General features: G+C 35.2%; 3 protein-coding genes and 1 pseudogene across 3 annotated transcripts; 1 reads left to right on the top strand and 3 right to left on the bottom strand.

Moving 5' to 3' along the window:
* Nucleotides 1-177: 177 nt before the first annotated feature.
* Nucleotides 178-2,644, bottom strand: LOC132166492 (peroxiredoxin-2). Its single transcript, XM_059577313.2, has 3 exons — nt 2,408-2,644; nt 1,553-1,632; nt 178-656 (listed from the first exon to the last, which is right to left on the bottom strand). The coding sequence occupies exons 1-3, from the start codon at nt 2,560-2,562 to the stop codon at nt 403-405; spliced, it is 489 nt and encodes a 162-aa protein (XP_059433296.1). The 5' UTR covers nt 2,563-2,644; the 3' UTR covers nt 178-402.
* Nucleotides 2,584-7,514, top strand: LOC148582985 (uncharacterized; annotated as a pseudogene).
* Nucleotides 7,515-7,727: 213 nt separating this feature from the next.
* Nucleotides 7,728-11,442, bottom strand: LOC132166647 (protein NRT1/ PTR FAMILY 1.2-like). The gene is made up of 4 exons (XM_059577497.2): nt 11,322-11,442; nt 10,991-11,208; nt 9,846-10,393; nt 7,728-8,689 (listed from the first exon to the last, which is right to left on the bottom strand). The coding sequence occupies exons 1-4, from the start codon at nt 11,407-11,409 to the stop codon at nt 7,789-7,791; spliced, it is 1,755 nt and encodes a 584-aa protein (XP_059433480.2). The 5' UTR covers nt 11,410-11,442; the 3' UTR covers nt 7,728-7,788.
* A 1,585-nt stretch (nt 11,443-13,027) lies between these two features.
* On the bottom strand, nt 13,028-17,315 carry LOC132166477 (protein NRT1/ PTR FAMILY 1.2-like). The gene is made up of 4 exons (XM_059577295.2): nt 17,132-17,315; nt 16,789-17,006; nt 14,767-15,314; nt 13,028-13,941 (listed from the first exon to the last, which is right to left on the bottom strand). The coding sequence occupies exons 1-4, from the start codon at nt 17,229-17,231 to the stop codon at nt 13,077-13,079; spliced, it is 1,731 nt and encodes a 576-aa protein (XP_059433278.2). The 5' UTR covers nt 17,232-17,315; the 3' UTR covers nt 13,028-13,076.
* Nucleotides 17,316-19,916: the final 2,601 nt, after the last annotated feature.

The raw sequence follows: 19,916 nt of genomic DNA, 5'->3' as shown, positions 1-19,916 counted from the left end.
AAACTAATAATGATCTAAAAAATAATTTTAACTGTCACATTATCAAGTTATATGATAGTCGTATAACACTCAAATAAATAGAATTAGCCTTAATATATATGATTAGCATACCCCATGGTGCTACTAGCATATTATATGAGCATCATCATAGTTCCACAATTTACACAGCCAAAAGAATAAGCAACAAACAGCATCTTTAATTCCATATCCATTACGTAGCATAAATAATAATCCACTGCCATGAGTAAAATATGATGCAAGCATAATGATCCAGAATCCAAAACATCTTTATTTTCACATCCATCACATTCTGCTTTTAACGACTGGAGACAACCCAGCAGAGAGCAGAAAGGAGGTGAGGGACAAAAGAGAGGAAGGAAGGATATGCGTCTGAGTGTAAATTTAAAGTGCCTTGATAATATCCTCAGCACTGGAGACAGTGAATTCACCCCCAGATTCAACATTTGCAACCTTCACTTTGAGGTCGTCCACCAAGAGAGCAAATCTCCTTGAACGAGTCCCCAGTCCTTTCTCTCCAAGGTCAAGCTCAAGACCAAGAGCATGGGTGTATTTCGCTGCCCCATCAGCAAGGAACTTCACATGCTTGTTCTCAGGGTAAGTCTTGGCCCATGCCTTCATCACAAACGAGTCATTCACTGCAAATGACAGTCAAAACTGTATTTTTAAACATCCAACTCGCAGGCAATTATCCTAAGATCAATCTCAGACAAATTCACATCAAATTGCTTGCATAAGAGTTGCAATATGGTCCCAATCAATCTAAAAAAAATAAGGAAAGTAATACCATGACAGTTTTGTTTTGACATAAAAGAACTGAAAACAAGACAAAGCACAAGAGATGGTTGTGCCTGAAATAGTATCGAATGTAAGTGCGTATGTCCAACTGGGAGAAATGGTGTTAAAAGCTTTTGAAACAAAATCTTAAACCAGCAGATGGACAGGCCAAACTAATACATAAACCCATAATCAAGCCAACATAGAACCCTTACGGAACTTCTTTCTTTAACACATGGTAAGCATTTACTTGATTAAAGCATTCTATTGACCTGAGAAAATCAATATAACACTAAAATAAATTATGTATATTCAGTTATATTCAATAAACCTCCACATATAAAATTTTAGAACACTAACATATACCAGGACCCAGTCAACCAAATTACAGAGGAACTTCATATCTAATAAACCTAAGACTAACAAATCCAGGAAGAATATTCTTCTTACTCTGCTTGAATAATTACCTCGACCAACTTCAAACTTTGGTTACACAAATGAAACTGGTCCGTTATGTTCAACATAAAGTTGGAAGCTATGACATTGGGGGCGTCACCACGGCGTAGATATGAACAACAAATGGTATCATAGGTTCTATATGGGGCAACTACCGCCTGTCTAGCTACCAAAACTAGTTCAGATATTTAGATCAAAACACCAACCGATATTTATAGTGCAAATTAAACAACTAGACGCAAATACATTATAAGCATGAATTGCAAAATACAAAATTCAGAAGAGATTATATGAACAATACCACTAATCAACAAAATTTCGTCAACTCCCTTTGACTTTAGCTCCTCTGCTTTCTCAACGAACCCTGGCACATGCTTCAAGCTGGGCCACACACACAAAAAAGAAAAGAAAAGTTCAAGTTATATTAATCATGCAGTCTGTAATTCATGTATCAGTGATCGTCAGATTAAATTCATATGGTGGTGATATCTCTGAATTATTAGAATAATGGTTAAAATTATGAGAAAATAATAAATATCACCCTTAAACTTTGACATAGGTGTCAATTTAATCCATGTACTTTCAATTTGAATAATTTACCCCCTGCAGATTAAATCTGCAACAAATTAAACCTCTGTTTGAATGTTACATATATGATATTTAGGGGCTAAATTGTTCAAATTGAAAATGCAAGGATATGTTGAATTGCAAGGGTGATATTTGTTATTTTTCCTAACTTTTTACCATTTTCTTTTTCAGATTTTGGGTACAAATACAATGAATGGAGAGCGTTTAAAATAATAATTAGATAATCAAATTCACTAATCTCCATCTTTCGACTGCTTATTTATCATAAATAAATCCAAACCATATGTTTATTCAGAATTAGTCACACCTTTTAATCTAAAACTTAACGAGGACAAACTAGAAAATAGAGTGCAAAATATAAAGAGACAACCTCGGAAACTCTGCTCATCTGTTTTCTCCGACGGAAAAGAACCCTAAGAAAACGCCGGAAATGACAATAGAATTGAAATTCTGAGACCAAAATGTAATTTTTTTGGACCGGCATAGAAATCTAATAATAAATTTATTTTCAATATCCAACAATCGATATGTAAACTGGGAACAAGCGGTGAAGAGTGGAAATGGTTACCTGCAAGTGGGGGTGAAGGCACCGGGGACGCCGAAGAGGATGACTTTTTTACCGGCGGCGAGGGAGTGTACGGACACAGATTGGAGCTTGTCTTCCTCGTCGAAGTAGGAGAGCGTACCGTCCGGTAACACGTCGCCGACAGCAATCGGGGCCATTGTTGTTGATCAGCGGTGGTAATGTTGACGAGGAGAGTTTGTGATCCGACGGTGAGTAGTGAGTGGTGAAGGAATAGAGAGAGTGCTAGTGGCCGTATATAAAGCGATTGGTTGGTTTGGTTTATTAGCTGGATTTGATGAAAGTTTGGAGTCCGCTAAGCCACGTTGGCCCTGTTTGCCAATGGCCCTGGGCTGGCATTGTACTAGGGCCGGCTTCAATCCCAAAAAAAAAAAAATTTCACCTTAAAATTAATTCCAATATTTTTACTTTTTATACCACATCAATTATTATTTTTTTATTGTTATTTAAATAAAAAAAATCACTACACAACAGATTTTTTACATTTTTCCATATAAAATATATTTTTTCACTTTTTTCCACAAAACCTTTTCACTAAAACCAATCAAACACATATTCCTAAAAAATGTGCTACAGTACCAGTCTTGAAACAGTGCCAACCCCAGCCCTTTCGCAAACACTGCCGTTGTGAATGTGAGGAATAGGATCCCCTCCGGTCCATAATAGACCGGACAATATCCAGCTCATAGCTGAGATTTTTTTTGAAAAATTTTACATTCACAAATAAGGCACTTATCCCACTAAAAATTTTTTTTAAAAAAATAATATTTTAGATTAAAACATAAATAAACAAATTAATAAAAAAATAAGGGGTGGCTGGACCAACCCATGGCACTTGGGGGTGGTCCGGCCACCTCCTAAACCAAAACTAAAATATATATATCGTTTGGCCCTTGGGGTGGGCCACCCCCAAGGGTCCTAGGGTGGCCCAAGCCACCTCAGACCGGGTAGCTTTCTATTTGGAATTGCGTTTGAGAAATATAATTTGTAAGTCAAAAAATACTTTTTGGCAAAAGTTTCATTTTTAAGCTTTTGTCAAAAGTGCGTTTTGGCCATTTTCAGGTTTTTTAGACACTTAAAAGCGCTTTTAATTTTTTTAGCAAACATATATTTTTTTTCTTCAAATTGACTTTTTGAGTGTTAAAACATTTTTAGACCCTTTAAATGCAATCCTATAAAGACTAAACTCATGTGATTCATGTCTTTTTAAGGATGTTTCATGATTGAGGGGGTGTTTTCAAATAAATCGGAGAGAATCCTAATTTTCCATTAATCAATGGGTGAATCTTAAATTCAAATTAGCGAGATACTCTATCTCTATACATGGCCGAACACCTATCAATTATAGTGGGATTGATGTCTTGCAAGACAAGTCATGCGATGTTCTCGATGCATGAGTTGAAATTAGTATAATTTTTGTGTGACTAAAACTTACCATAGGCTGCCATTTAATTTAAAAGATTTAGTACTAAATGCTTTCTCGGAGGAAATATTAAAATATTAAAGAAAATATGCTTTTCCAGAACTTATTAAAGTAGGTTAGAAAAAATTTCTCCCTAATTAATTTGAAGGAAATTTGTGTCCCTTGTGATATGGGTGGTTTAAGAATTTATATGATTTTTTGAAGAGATAAGTAATGAACTTGGACGGCTCATGTCAGATATCATCCGGGTCCAATTTGCTTCACCTCTGCTATCAACTTTGTGTTTGGTAGCATAAAAAAAAAAAAAAATTTTGCTTCACCTCAGGCTCATATCCAAATCCAACACGAAAGAGGAGGTATTTGATTCATCTGATTTATTCAATATTAGGAAGTGGGTTTTGAGTAATTTCATCACAAACGACAAGTGCCTCTACCATGTTCTAGATTGCTTCAAAACATGCCCTTTTTTTCAGATTGAAATTTAAGATTTTCCTTCAGAAAAAAAATGTCATTCTGTGTTTTCAATTGAGTTATGGAGAAGATTAATGTCGTGCCTCTTATTGATTCAATACAGAGATTATAGTAATTAATTACTAGCTAAATCAAATTCCAGAAAATAAACGGTAATATATATAGGATTTTTGATTTGATACATTATTTTAATTCAGCAAATTAGATTTTTTATTTTTTATTTTTATTAATACTAAAACAGATTCACAAGGTTAGCCGGTTCATTCAGATCGTTGTTGCAACCACGTGCCATTACAGAAAGCTACTGACAAACAACGCCTTAGAAGAGATTCCCTACTTCAAGGGTTATATATATATTTATATTTTTCCATTATGTATAGTCTATTCTTAGTTCAAAGAAAGTAGGTTTACATTTCTAATAAAAATTAAAAATTAAAAACACGAAAGTAGAGAGCTTCAAAGATGTGAACCTTTGGTAAGAGAGACATGTATGGTTGTGACAGGAAGTTGGTTTTAGATATGGCAAGTTCTATTGGAAAAGTTCAACGGCTTATATCAACTTTTATATAAGCTACAATTATAATTTTTCTATAGGCTGACGCTAGGTTATCTACCGCTAAGGGTTAAGTCAAGTGATAAGGGCTTTGGTTTTAATGTCATTCCCATCATGTCCAAGTTTTGAATCCCCTTAAATGCAAACAATTCTTTGGGGTCACACTCGCCGATGAAACCGATGTTTTACTTGTAACAATTCTATATATATTAAATGCTAATTAACAATAAAACTAGCAGCGGGAATAATTTAATATATAAGTACCTCCGGGCATTGTTTTGCTCAAGCAGGTTGAAGAACAACTTCACAGCAACCAAATCTAGAAAACTAAAAAATATTGAGAGGTTCTTCTAACCTATACCTATCAGTGAGTGTCAATTGATGGAATACACATGTCTTATTTATAGATAGGTCAAGGATCCTCAATTAGAGTTGTTACCTTAATTATTCCTCCCATCAAAGAATAAAAAATCAAATAAATAATCAATACAGATTATTTGATTCTACAAAATAAAATCAATAATAAATTCAAATATTTGTTTCCACAAGAATTAAATGAACAATTTAATTCAGAATATTTGATTTCATAGAATAAACTTTAATTGAAATAAATCACTAAACACTATATATATATATATATATATATATAATCACAATAATATATATGACATAAGGGACATACTTTAAATGAAATTTCTTACATTACTTTGATCCATGTGGAAGGGACACTTTGCATGGATCCTCATGTTTAGTGTGATGTATTTATTTGGAAAATGCAATTTGGATCTCCTCATCCCTCATAATTTGATATATGAAGGATTTTTTCTTTGGCAGAACGTCATTCCAGAGTTAAATTTACAAGATGGTCCCCTCCAACATTGGAGCAATTTTTTTTTTTTTTTTTTTTTTGACATGTCCTCATAAGAAGGGGAAGGGAGATTCGAACTAGTAACCTCCGTTTTATTATGTGAGGTCTCAGCCGATTGAGCTACCTCTTAGGGACATTGGAACAAAAATTTAAAATTAAAACACATGCAAGTCTCTCAGAACAACACATTTTCTTGGGATATGCCATCTTTGACCATCGTGGTGTACATCTTTTGCGACGTGCAAAAGTTATAAAAATGGAGAATATTCACACTATAGGGAAGGCTGGTGCAAAAAATGGTGAAAACCCTAATATAGTGATGGCTGAGGCAAGAGCACTAGAATTGGCTTTGTTTGAATTAAAGGAAAGAGGGATGGCTACCTGGTGTGGTTGAACTTGGTTGCTTCTCATTGTTTCAAAAGCTTCTAGGTATTAGCCCACTATACACAAAAACTTCAAAGGAATTACGTGACATTATTGAAAGTTGTAAGCATATCATTGACGAGAAGCATATCCAAGTCAATTGGGCACCTCGGCATGCTAATGCAATAGCCAACTCTTTGGTGGAATCTGCAAAGAAGGACAAAAAGGATATGTTTAACACTGATATAGATCTCGAGTTGTTTCACATAACTTGGGGCCAAATGTTTGGGCCCCTTAAGCCTTATTTGTCTAATACAACTACGAATTCAGAAGTACGGCAAAAGTATCTCTTGTCAAATGAAGATGGAGTCAGCACAAAAAATTGTGAGTTTGATTAATATGGGTATGTATAATAAGCCGACACTTTTTTATTGATTTGATATGAGATAAGATAGTTTTATTTATTTATTTATTTATTATTATTATTATTATTTTCACAGCGCTGAGTAAGGAGAGAATTCCAAAACAAATCACATTTGAGATTTCTACAAAGAATGGGGTTAGATTACTAGAAAGATATGCGAGTATGCTTGCCATAATTTATCTTTTATTATTATTATTTGTTTAGGGAGTTCAATTGAAATCATATTTTGTGTTGGTGCAGTGTTATTAACTTTTGTTGACAAAAAAGTCTCTGATGCTACTATCGAGGATCAAATCATACATAGGTTGATTGATATTTTTGACCACTAGCTTGCAACCTATTCCTATCCCGGTAAGCCTGAAAATTTATTATGAAAATCAATTCACTACACAATACAGTTTTTAGTCCTTATTTAACATTGTTTGATTTGTTCAGCGGACTCTCCCTATGTACTTGCAATTTGACGCTGAGATTGAGGTATGCATAAGGATGTATATTTATTTTCTAGCTTCTTGAAATGCATGTCTATAAATAGGTCATGTATTGTTATTTATTTTGTAAAATTATCGATTAGTCCAATATGTATGAAGATTGGAAAGTATCAATTAACGTTGTATTGTTATTTATATATTTTTTAGCTTCTTGAAATGCGTAGTAGTTGTCTTTTTTAAAATACTAAACATTGGAAATGATTGGTAGCATTTCCATCAAATTTACAGTTCGAATTCCCTTGGGTGCAAACAATTCCTTAAGGCCACACTTCTTACCCGATCTATATGGAGAGAACACTATGCATGGGTTCGAAGTTTATCCGATAGGGATGGGTACATGAAGTGGTCCCTCCTAAGAAGGGATCCTTGTCATAAATGAAAAAAATAAGATGTCTCTACTTCTCGAAGAACAAGCTCATATATTGACCAGGCACACAATGGCCTAATTCGTGTAGGGAAGACGTCTTGCACCCGGGTCCAAGATTTTCCCTTCAAGTAAGGGTACATGAAATGGCCCCCTTGAGGGTTCTTGTCATAAAAAATAAATATAAAAATCCTACCCATTATTTAATGGACAAAAACTTCCACTTGAGTTTAGTTTACAGTCGTACGTACTAGATTAGGTTTAAATTGTTTTGGTACTCAAATAATGATGAAAATAAAACATGTAAACCATTTGTGAATTTAAAGACATTACTAGACTGTATGCTACTTATTATTGTGTTTGCATGTGTGCGAACTCTCCCCACAGTCAAGTAAACAGATTGTACAAATCAAATAGAGATGTCAGGAGGATAGTTGTAGGACTTGGGCACAACATCTTCCTCTTTCACACCTTCCACCCTGTCATCCTCACTACCATATGCCCAACTACATAAAATATAATAAAAGACATTGACCACACCCAAAAAAGTAAGCACCCAATAATAGTAATCATAGTGGCCCATGTTAAGGTTCTTTGATACCCAACTCACATTTCCCCCTCTCTTGGTCACATCATCCACAACATTGACAATGAGACTGGCAATCAAATTCCCCACACCCATCCCAAGAGAAAAAAGAGCTACGGCAATGCTAGACATGCTCTTGGGGAACTGAGAATAATAGAACTCTATTTGCCCAATTGCGTTGAAGGCCTCAGCAATTCCATGCAGGCAGTTCTGTGGCACTAGCCACATTGCAGACATGTTCACCACTGCCCGGGGATCATTCGAAAACCCTTCTCGGATTGCGGTGCTTCTGCGTTTTCTCTCTACAACCGCCGACACTGCAGTGGCTACACATGTGAGTGCCACACCGATTCCCATCCGCACTTTAAGGCTAAACCCTCGGCGCGATTTGGTGAACTTTGATAGTAGGGGAACTCCCACCATGTCATAGATGGCCACCATTGCTGACATGCTGAGGATTCCAAACACGCCAAGGGAGGCCGCCGGGATTTTGAACTTGTTGATAATGTGCCTGTCCATGGTGCTCGCTTGGAGCACGGAAATTGGTTGTTGGTTGAGTGTCACGGCGACCATTATGCCGGTGGACCAAATGAAGATGACTTTTAGTAGTGCTTTTAGCTCTTCTACTTGTGTTGTTGTACATAGACTCCATGGGTCCAAAGCCATGCCATTAGAATCCAAATCCTTCAAAGGGTTCCCAATCATGCAAGCCTTGTTTAGATACCTAAGAAATGCCAAAAAAGAATTAGACCTTTCGGGGAGGATGAATGGCTAATTATTTCAATGCACAATAAGGCATTATATGATTAGGCTATCCACAAGTAGAGCTATTTAACATACTGTTATATAATTGTCATATAATATTAAGACAAGAGTTACAAAGAATCAAGAGATAAAGAACTCGAGAGTTTAAGAGTTACAAAAACTCAAGAGACATAAGTTAACTTTATTGTTATTAATGTAAAAGTAAAAAAGACTTGTAACATTCATACTCTTTCTTTATAAATAGAGTATTGTACACAATCAAATAAATTAAGGAAAAATATAGCCATGTAAAGGTTTTGATGTGTAGACATATGCCATATGCTGAATCATCTTAATTCTCTGAGTATCTTATTTGTTCTCATTTCTCTTTACTAAGGGTGCGTTTAGAAGTGCGTTTTTAAAAAAAATGATCTGAGATTTTAAACCAAATCGCAATTTTAGGGTATTTGAGATTGCGATTTTAAATTCGCAAAAAAATCTGCGATTTCCATAAGCTGATTAGAGGGTGCTTATTTGAAAAAGTGCGAATTTAAAACAAAATCACGATTTCTATTAAAAAGATATTTGGCGCAATAGTTACCTTTTTTAGAACAGGAATGAAAAAAATACCAAGAATACCTACCTAAAATATATTAAAATCCTTCTTATCTTTTTTTTTTTTTTTTTTTTTTTTTTCTTCATCCTCTCTGTCTTGTTCATCTTTATTGGTAATTTGGTCATGAAACTGCAATTATATGCTAATGTTATCCAAACACTCAATTGATAAAAAAAAAAAAACTTCTTAGTATGTTTTACCAAACGTTTATGCGATTTTAAAAAGTAGCGATTTTAAAAACACAATTTTTAAAAACGCAATTTTTAAAATCGCACTTATTAAAATTGTACTCCCAAACGGGCCCTAAGTTATAAGTTCTAATATACAACTCGATAATGTGGCAATGAAAATAAGTAATTGAATCAATAGTTGTGTAAAAAACAAATCAGAAATTGATTTTCACTATCACATTATCTTAATTGCATGATACTTTAATACTATTTAGTAGACACGTTATCTCAATTGCATGAAATCGTATAAAAATCTACTAAATAACATTACTCATCCTCTAATTATATACCTTATTTTGTCGGTTGGCATGGTAAGGTTTGAGCCCATGTGATAGTACAATCCGTCAGAAATCTTTGATGGCAAGTCTAGGTGTTTGTTTTTCCAAGCAGCCACTGTGACTTGGGCAAATCCAGTAAACAAGCTCTTGTTTGCCTTGACTTTAATGTAAAGACAAGTGCCCAACAAAAAAGTGACGGCCGAAAACAACATGAGCCCTACAGGAACAGCAAAACCCACAACCCAACCTGCGACATCTTGAATATAAACTATGACTGTCACAGAAAGCATGATTGAGATCCCAATTGAAACATAATACCAGTTAAAGAAGCTATGTAAGATCTTCTCTTTTTTGAGGTTGTCTGTCTCGTTAAACTGATCTGCTCCAAAGGCTAGGGAGCATGCCCTAATGCCACCTGCCCCTATTGACATGAGAGCAAATGAGGATAAGAGGAGTCCGAGCTGGGCAGATGTTGGGGACAAGCATTTTTCTTTCTGTGGGTCGCATTGGGGAGGTCTTGCTTGTGGGATAACTGATGTTAGCCATAATAGGGTCAGCCCCTGTCAGGAAAAAAAAAAAAAAATTGTAAAAAGTTCTTGGGAATCGCATTTGCTTGGAGACTGGAGAGATTCTTTGTACCAATTTCTCATTTTCTTTTTACTAACTCATTTTGAAAATTAAAAAGTACTAAGAAAAAAATCAAAGGTTTAGAAATAAAAGTAGAGTTTTTAATGGCAGTCAAAGGCAGAAAACGTCGTCTCTTCATGCCTCTCTTTGTTGGTTATAGTTGGTTTTTCTTGAAGGGTTCATAGCACTTTGGATTGACTTTTGGAGAAAATATACTAAATTTTGGGGAATCAGGTCACAAAATTTATGTTAGGATTGGCTTTCGACCATCATATTCAAAAGAGGTGGCTCACGGGCCACGGCCACCCCCACATAGCCACCTAGGCCTCTCTATTAGGGTGTGGCTCCACCTCCTCTAAATGGGATGGCCGTGAGCCACCATGGTTGGAAGTAGGATCTAACCATTTGTTGATTTTAATCTTAATAGTATATATTATTGTATTTGCACATTTATTTTTGAAAAAAATCTATCAAATTAAAAACTGAAATCTTAAAGCTAAGATAGAAATAGAGAAAATAAAAAAGCTTACAAGAAGGCTAAAAACAGTCCCATATGCAATCGTCCGAAAGCGACCCAAGTAAGAATCAGAAAGGAAAGCCCCTATGATAGGCGTGAAGTGCGACACCGCCGACCACATAAAAACCACACTAACTCCGGTGACGTTATCCATATGATATTTGTTGACCAAGTACAATATCATATTCGCAATCAGCCCAAAGCTTGCAACCTTTTCAAATGTCTCATTAGCTGCATATATATATGCCCAACCAAATTAAAATTATATATAGTTAATGAAAATTAGGAGAACAAATTTGGTCCCCAATTAAAAGAGCTAGAGTAGATTAATAAAAGTAGTTCACCTATGATAAACGGTATGCTTCTAAGGCCACCCTTTTTGCTTGCAACCTTTTGGGTGCTTTTCATGATTTTCTCAGACGAAATCTCCATTTCCCTTGATTTGCTTGGCCTGCCTGCAATGAAATGTTTTCCGACAGTTTCATTCAATTCAAAGAAGAGATCGAGCTTAATTTGTTTAAAGCATGCATGAATTTGACGGCAATATTTTCATGTTCTTTCCCGCGTGGAATACACTGTCGACGTAAATAATTAAGCGTACGTTACTGTTTTATTTATTTTGGATTTTCCTTTGTATGGGATTCGCTGGCCGGGCGCCGTGCCTTGCGTTACAACGTGTACTCACATAGAGATTATCGATTGTCGTCTAAGGAAATAAGGGCTTGTTTGTTTGGCAGGAAGCTCTTTTGAAAATCTGTTTTTATCGGAAAATCATAAACATAAGAACATAGAGTTTTACTGTGCGTACCTTCTTCACGTGAATTCAGAAAGTATATTGATGGTGTCTCTTGTGTTCAGAACGTTGAAGGACCCATAACAGGTGGTGTTTTATTACAAGAACAAAACATACGTATCTACGACCTAAATACAATTTGAGAGCTAGAGACAAGACCATATAGGAGGGAACCAGAATTTCATTTTCTCAAGAGACAACTCTTGAAAATATATGGGGGCATACCAATTGATCCAACTGACAACAACAGCAAAGCGTGTTTGAGTGACACGTGTAATTTGCGTTGGGCAATTGCTTTGAAAACAAAAACCAGTGAAAATAATTCTCTTTCTTTAAATGGTTTGGGACAGTTTCATCAAAAGAATCCAGTGGGTGATATGCCTTGCATATTACGTCTTGTTCACATGGAGATTATCGTCTAAGGAAAAGTTATGCTTTTCAGACCCAACCAAAGCAGGATGTCCTTTGGTTCTTCTAACAATTGCTGTCTCTTGGATTATATGAAAGAAGGTTAAGATCAATAAACAAGGAGTAATATTTTTTTTTCACGTCGGTTCAAATCAACTCTTAAATTAGTCTTTGTTGAAAAGAAAGTCACAAATTAGTTGGTTCAGTATTGTGGGACAGTTATGAAATAAGAATATAATTTATAGCATTATTCGTACGTATGTACATATTATGTCCCATTTGTTATCTTTTATGGCAAATATCGATTTATATTCCATAAATTAAGAAATTTAGATGATATTTGTTAACTCTGATTTAAATGATATGTTTGTATTTAAAATTATTCAACTTACATGTAAAGCTCTATAAATAGAGTCATGTACTCAAATAAACTATCAAGAAAATTAAGATGTAGTTTATAAGACTTTAACGTATAGATGGTCATACATACATCGAACCACCTTAATCTCGGTCTCTTTCTTCAATCTCTTTAAATTATTATTAGTTTCTATACCGTCCTACCGAGCTGATGTGGCAATGCCCATAAATTCTTACATATTTTTTCTTCGCTTTTAGCAAGGGTTGAATCAATTAATATATGATTTTTTTTTTCTTAAAAATTGAATCAAAATCTACCTTAATTTAACCAACCAATTATATATTGAACAAACCACAATCTTATTTGAAAATTAAATAAATCGAGTTTATGCATGTAATATAGAATACTGGTATGAGCTTAATTGATCACAACTCAACTCATATTCAAAACACAATTAAACAAACAAATATTATAAACTTCTGACACTCGACTGAAATTATTCACTCATCATCCAATTCATCCCTAGCTATTCTGCACATATTATTCTTCTTCTTCTTTCATTTTTTCCCTCCCATCCTCGGTAGGCCCATAAGCCCAACAACAAACAAGAAAATATACAAAATTAACCATACACATAATGGCAAGGAGCCAAAAGAAATAATCCAAGCGCCCCTCATTCAGATTACTCGACAGCCAACTATTCTTCCCACGTTTCTTTGTAACCCCATCAACAATCTTCACCAGCAAACTGCCCAAAAGATTAGCCACAGCCAATCCTAGAGTGAAAAGAGCCAAAGCAATGCTAGACATGCTGTTTGGAAGCTGAGAATAGTAGAATTCAAGCTGCCCAATTGCATTGAAAGCCTCAGCCAACCCAAACAAGCAAAATTGTGGAATCAGAAGCATTGCTGACATATCCATCACTGTCTCTGGCTTATCAGCTAGCCCTTTATCAATGGCAATTCTTCTCCTTACCTTCTCTACGATTGCAGCTATGGCCATTGCCAATGCCGACAGCAGTAATCCAACTCCCATGCGTGTTTTTTCCCCAAGCCCACGTGGTCGTCCTGTGAGCTTAGCTAGCAAGGGAACAAGCAGACGGTCGTATATGGGAATCCAGATTGTTAATGTGAGAACAGAGAAGACAGAGAAGGATCCTGCTGGGATTTGGAAATTGGGAGTGAGGTGTCGGTCCATGATGCTGGCCTGGAGAACGGAGAAGATTGAGTATTGGTTCAAGGCCAAGAGAATGATGATGCCAGTGGAGCACATGGGCATGACTCTTAGCAGTGCTTTGAGTGATTCCACTTGCTCAATTGTGCAGAGCTTCCATGGATTTGAAGCTGACCCATCTGGGTTCAACTCTTTTTGAGGATCACTGATGATGCAAGCTCTGTTGAGACACCTGCTTATATATATATATATAAAAACATGGTAAAAAAACATTGCTTTGATGTTCCTTAAAATGGGACGTCATTCAAACAAACTATGAGAAGAAGTAACTTTTGAAAACCGGAACAGTTTATGCAGAAAGATTGTACTTAAGTCATGTATTAAAGTATTCATTAAATGATTATATTTATTTTTTATTATCAGCTTAAGCTTTTAAGATGAATTGTACTCTAACTATTTAACATGGTATTAAAGCAAGAGATCTTGAGTTCGGACCCCGACTTCATTAATTTACTTCCATTTAAATCAAATATTTGGAATTAGAATCCTCTCCAGTTGAAATGAGTTGAAGAATATCTGGTTAGTTATAGTGGATGAGCATTTTTGTCTTTTCACTTTTTGAGGAACAAAAATACCCCTCTACTATAATTAACTAGATATTTTCTAATTCCAAATATTTAGAGCGTTAAAGTATTCATTAAATAATTAAATTTATCTCTTTCTATTAGCTTAAACTTTTAAGATATATGGTGATTTAACAATATTGTAGGATGTCGTCTAATATCATAATATACCATCACGCTTAGCCAACCTACACTATCTTATAGGTCACTCTCTCCATGACGTGGTGCACGACTATGGTACAAAACAATGCAAACATTAGATACAATTCACCCTTTTGATATCAGAACCATGTGTCATGTCACAAGTTTGAGTTATGAAAGAGAAGCGTTGGTAGTATATTACGATCCTAAGTAACCCACATGACTTAGCATTGTTTTCTAGGGTTTGGTCTGCCAAGAATGGCAAATATTGATTCACAGAATGGATATGGTACCTTAGATTGTGAGTTGGAGCAGTGAAGCTTGAGTCTTTGCCGTGATGGTACTCTAGATTTGTGGCAGAAAGTGGAAGATTTCTTTTTCTAAAGGCAGCTACGAATACCAGAATACAAGCACTGAAAACGCTTGTCTCAGCCTTCACTTTAACGTAGAGAGAAGAGCCCAACAAGAACATGAGGACTGAAAACAACATTAGAATTGCCGGCACTCCAAACCCCACATTCCATCCCAAGTGTTCTTGAATATAGACAATGGCAGTCAATGCCAGAACTGTCGAAAATGATGCCGACACATAATACCAATGGAAGAAGCCCTGTAGAGTTCTCGCGCTAATGGGGTTGTCTTTGCTTCCCAATTGGTCTGCACCAAAGGCCATGGAACATGGTCTAATGCAGCCAGCTCCAATGGAGATGAGCCCGAAAGAGAACAGCAACACGAACAGCTGGGCAGGTGTCGCCGAGTCGCAAGCGCTGCTGCTAGATTCCGCGCATGGTGGAGGCTTCAACTTTGGGATAACAGCTGTTAGCCATAGCAGTATCATTCCCTGAGACAATTTTCAAAATTTAATTGTTTAGCGTTTGAAGTAATATATATATATATATATATATATACTTTTTAATGCGTTAGTTATCATGTCAATTTTTTACTAAACATTTTTAATCTCATCTATAATATATCTTTTTGCAACTGCCATATTAAAAAATAGAGAAAACTTTATAAGAGATTTTTAAATTACCACGTAATTTGAAAAGATTCACCCAAGTTTCAAAAACTCTTAATTATTAACAATACAACTGCTTTTATCTGTTTAAAGATTGCGCATATTTAGAATTACATTAAAAAATAGAGCTTTTAAAGTTAAAAATACATTTTAGAAATAGTTTAATTTTGAATTTTTTTTCTCAAAAGTTGGTTTTGACCCTATTTTTGAAGTTTTTTTTTTTTTTTTTTTTTTCACTAAACATACAATTTTTTGTTGAGTTAAATACTTTAGACCTTCGTAGGGTTTCACAACTTTATTTTTTCTCCTTTGGGGTTTCATTTTTATCATAGGAGGTCAACGTGGTTTTGATAATAGACCAAGTTAGTCTTCCGTCAGTTGACCGTTAGTTGACTTAACGGAATTCCACGTGGCACCTACTTGATTTTTTTTTTTTTTTTTAAAAAAAAGTATTTTCGAAAAAAAAAAAAGAAAAAAAAATTGTGGGTGGCTGAGCCACTCCCTTGGAGCCAAGGGGGTGGCCCATTTGGCCAGATGGGGGTGGCCTGGCCACCCCCATGGCCAAAAGGGGTGGCTAAGCCCTTTTTTTTTTTGGAAAATATTTTTTTTAAAAAATTTTTTTAAAAAAATTAAGTAGGTGTCACGTGTCAACATTTGATTGGTTCACGTGGAATTCCGTTAAGTCAACTAACGGTCAACTGATGGAGGGCTAACTTGGTCTATTATCAAAACCACATGGACTTCTTGTGATAAAAATGAAACTCCAAGAGAAAAAAAATAAAGTTGTGAAACTCCAGGGGGAGTTTAAAGTATTTAACCCTTTTTTGTTTGTTAAAATTAGTTTTTAAACATTCTACCATAATGCCAAACAGGTTGAGACAAGTCAATTGGGAAGTCAACTCTTTGGCCAAATGCCTCGTAGATATTAGTACTTGTAATATCTTTTAATATCTTTTCATATCCAATCGTTTTATTATTTTATTTTTTTCTACACTTAATATATATAGATATATATATCTTCCATGTTAGTAGTACTGAATGCGATGATTCGAAGTTATCATAACCACATGCAATAGTGACATGAGATGAAGCAGTACTCCTTGGGAAAGTACCACTTTTTATTTGTTTTTTCTAATATACATTATTATGAAAACCATCAACATGCACTTGTGTGGGATTCCTCAAAGCTGAAGGCAGATTGCTGGGAAAGAATCAATTCCCAGAAAACAAAAAACAGGAAATGATTTTCAATGAATCCAATTGGGTATAAAGAAAAAGCAAGAAAATGTTTACTTACGACAAGGCTAGAGAAGGATCCTATGGTGATGACACGAAATCTGCCCAAATAAGCATCGGAGAGGAAAGCACCGACAATAGCAAGACCGTTGGATATAGCTGCCCAGAAGAACAATATGCTTGCTCCATTTGCGCTCTGCATATGATATCCTTTCATAAGGTAGAAGATCATGTTGGGCATCAGCCCATAGCTGGCGACTTTCTCAAATGATTCATTCACTTTTTTCATTTCCCAAGACACACAAAGAAGAAGAACAAAAAAAAAAAAAAAAAAAAAAATCTTGGTCAGGAAACATTCTAAAATTAATTATCTGTGTGTGTGTGTGTGTTAACTTGTTTGTTACCTATGATGAAGGGCATGGTTCTGAAGCCACCCTTTCTGGGCAATGATGGTTGCTCTGTTTCCCTCTGGTTTGATGCTCTGGCTCCCATGTTGTCGTCCATCCTCCAGAAAGAAAGAGCTGTTTGGTGCTCTGGCTCCTTCCTTTGTGTGTGTGATCCAAATGAAAGAGGGAGAAAGGTTTGAGGTTTGAGGATCACTCAATGGGATAGTATTTCATCTTCTTTTTTTTTTGTTGTTGGTTTCCTGGGCCCTGGTTGTACCTGCATGCATCATTTGATAGCGTGGCTTGCGGCAATGTGTTACCTGAGTCTTGTTTATGTATTTTTTTCTTAGTTTTATTGTACTATTACACTGCTGTGGGATCTTGAATTTAGTATATAAAAAAAAAGGATAAATTGGGATCTTGTAGAGCTGGCTTGTTTATTTAGTGAAGGAATGCTACTATTTTTTCTGGCGTTTTTCTCATTTTACGTTAATATTATTTTTCAAAAAAATAAAAATTACTTAATTAGTCTCTCATTCTTTTATATATATATATATATATATATATATATATTCGCCTTGAGAAAGGGCTAGCATTTCTCAATTTTAGTTTTTTTTTTTTTTTTTTGCTTGCCTAGGTATATGGAGTGGAGTAGGTTAGGTAAAGATAGAATAATGGACCCCAAAGCTTGGCAAGATTGGTCCATTGGGTAAAGTTGTGAGTTGTGGTGTTTATCCATTTTTTCTTACAAAATATAGTACTATATGAAGAAAAAGACAAGTTAAGAGCCACATCGTGGGAAAAAAAAAAATGAAGCTTGTATTTATGAAATGTAAAACCGTACAATAACTCAGTCTTTTTATATAGCTGAATAAGGCTAGTACTGAAGGAATGGATATAAAATCAAGAAATACTACTAATTGATCTGCAACACCTAGTATGGTAGGTGAATAAGGAATATTATCATAATATGCCGATAACATTATGAGTTCTATCACAATTTTGGTAATATTCTAATATCTCTAGTCAAATTCTAGATGGTAACATAGCCATCTGGAGTTTGGAAACAATATCAGGAAGCCGAGATTTTGTGAACATGTACAAGCTAATCTTTGGAGTATACGAAGTGTAAATGTATGGTGCCTTGTTGAAGATGATGTCAAATGAAGTAACAATTAATATTAATATGTTTGGAGTGCTCATGAAAAACGTCATTATGCACAATCTATATAGCATTTTGATTGTCACAATAAGTGGGAGAAATAATAGTCGGAGAAGCACCCATGTTTGTTAAAACCAACATAACCAAAAAAGTTCATAAGTAGTGTCAACAAGCACACAATACTCAGCCTTAGTGTTGGATAGTGCGACAATAGACTATTCCTTACTACACCAAGAAATTAGAGAAGTCTCAAATGGAAAATGGTAACCAGTAGTAGAGCGACAATTTTTCGAGTCATCGGCCAAATATATATCAAAATAAGCGCGAAGCTCCAGATAGGAATGTGAAGAGAAGTATATGAAACAAAGTTCCCTTGTCATAGTGCAAGATATGGAGAATAACAACATAATGAGTTGATTTGAGGCATGCTCATAAACTAACTGACCAAATGAACAATATTAGAAATATATGGCCACGTTACAATGAGATACATAAGGCTGGCAACCAATGGATTGTAGAGAATGGCATCTGGTAGGAGCTCACTGCCTGCCAAACCTACCCTAAAAATTAGATCATAAGCTTAGTTGGCCTAAGAGAGATAATAGTCATCTAAAAACTGAAGTAACAACAAAGTAGCTGAGTGTCCTCAAATCTTTCATCTCAAAATTATGACTATGAAAATGTTGAAAACCTTGTATGCCAATAATATCATCATCAATAATGATCATATCTTTAACATAGAAAAGAATAAGAATAGCACTGACATCAGTATTATGGATAAATAGCACATAATCATAAGAATTGGGGATAAAGCCTCGTTGGGCAACCACGGAGTTGAATTTGAAAAACTAAGCTCAAGGAGCTTGCTTGAGACCGTAAAGGGTGTGATGAAGCTTGCAGACTTTGTGTGAAGGGTGCTCATAGCTAGGTTGAGGCTGCATATAGACTTCATTTGCCAGATCATCATTGAGAGAGACATTTTTGACTTCCATCTCGAACAACAACCAATGACAAATTGCAGCAACTACAAGCATAGATTTAAGAGAGTTAAATCGTGCTACAGGAGCAAAAGTGTCCTCATAGTTAATATCGTACTTCTAGGTGAAGCCCTTCACAATAACATGGCCTTATAGCATTCCGCTGATCCATCTGTCCAAGTCTTTATTTTGTAAGCCCATTTATATCCAATTGTAGATTTCCTTGAGCAAATCTAGCAGGCCTCAAGTATCAAAGCAAAGATTATGAGTTCGAACTTTATTTTCGTTATTGGCCTCCTATTTTCAATTAAATATTTAATGAATGTGTTGGACCTCACTAATTAAGGAGGAGTTTAAGCCCAAATGTGAGGAAGAGTGTTAGAATATAAATGAATTGATTGAATCAAGCTTTAATTTGGGATAAAGTGGTAGTTTAACCCTTGACTCCCCAATTCACCCAATTTTAATTAAATATTTTTAACAACTTCCTCCCTGTTTGTAGTGGTTTTTTCCTTATTTTAATTATATTTTTCCACTATGATATCTTGAATTTTGTAAGAAAAAATATCTTAAAACGCAATGCCGCATATATCTATAGGTGGTATTGCAGACATTGTTAGGGTTATAATATTTATAAGGGATAAATGTAAAATTAGTCCATTCA

The sequence above is a fragment of the Corylus avellana genome, chromosome 11 (assembly GCF_965113065.1).
Source record: "Corylus avellana chromosome 11, dhCorAvel1.hap1.2, whole genome shotgun sequence".
Taxonomy (NCBI): Eukaryota; Viridiplantae; Streptophyta; class Magnoliopsida; order Fagales; family Betulaceae; genus Corylus; species Corylus avellana.
Note: the sequence above shows the minus strand (reverse complement) of the source record. Positions and strands in the feature narration are given on the sequence as shown.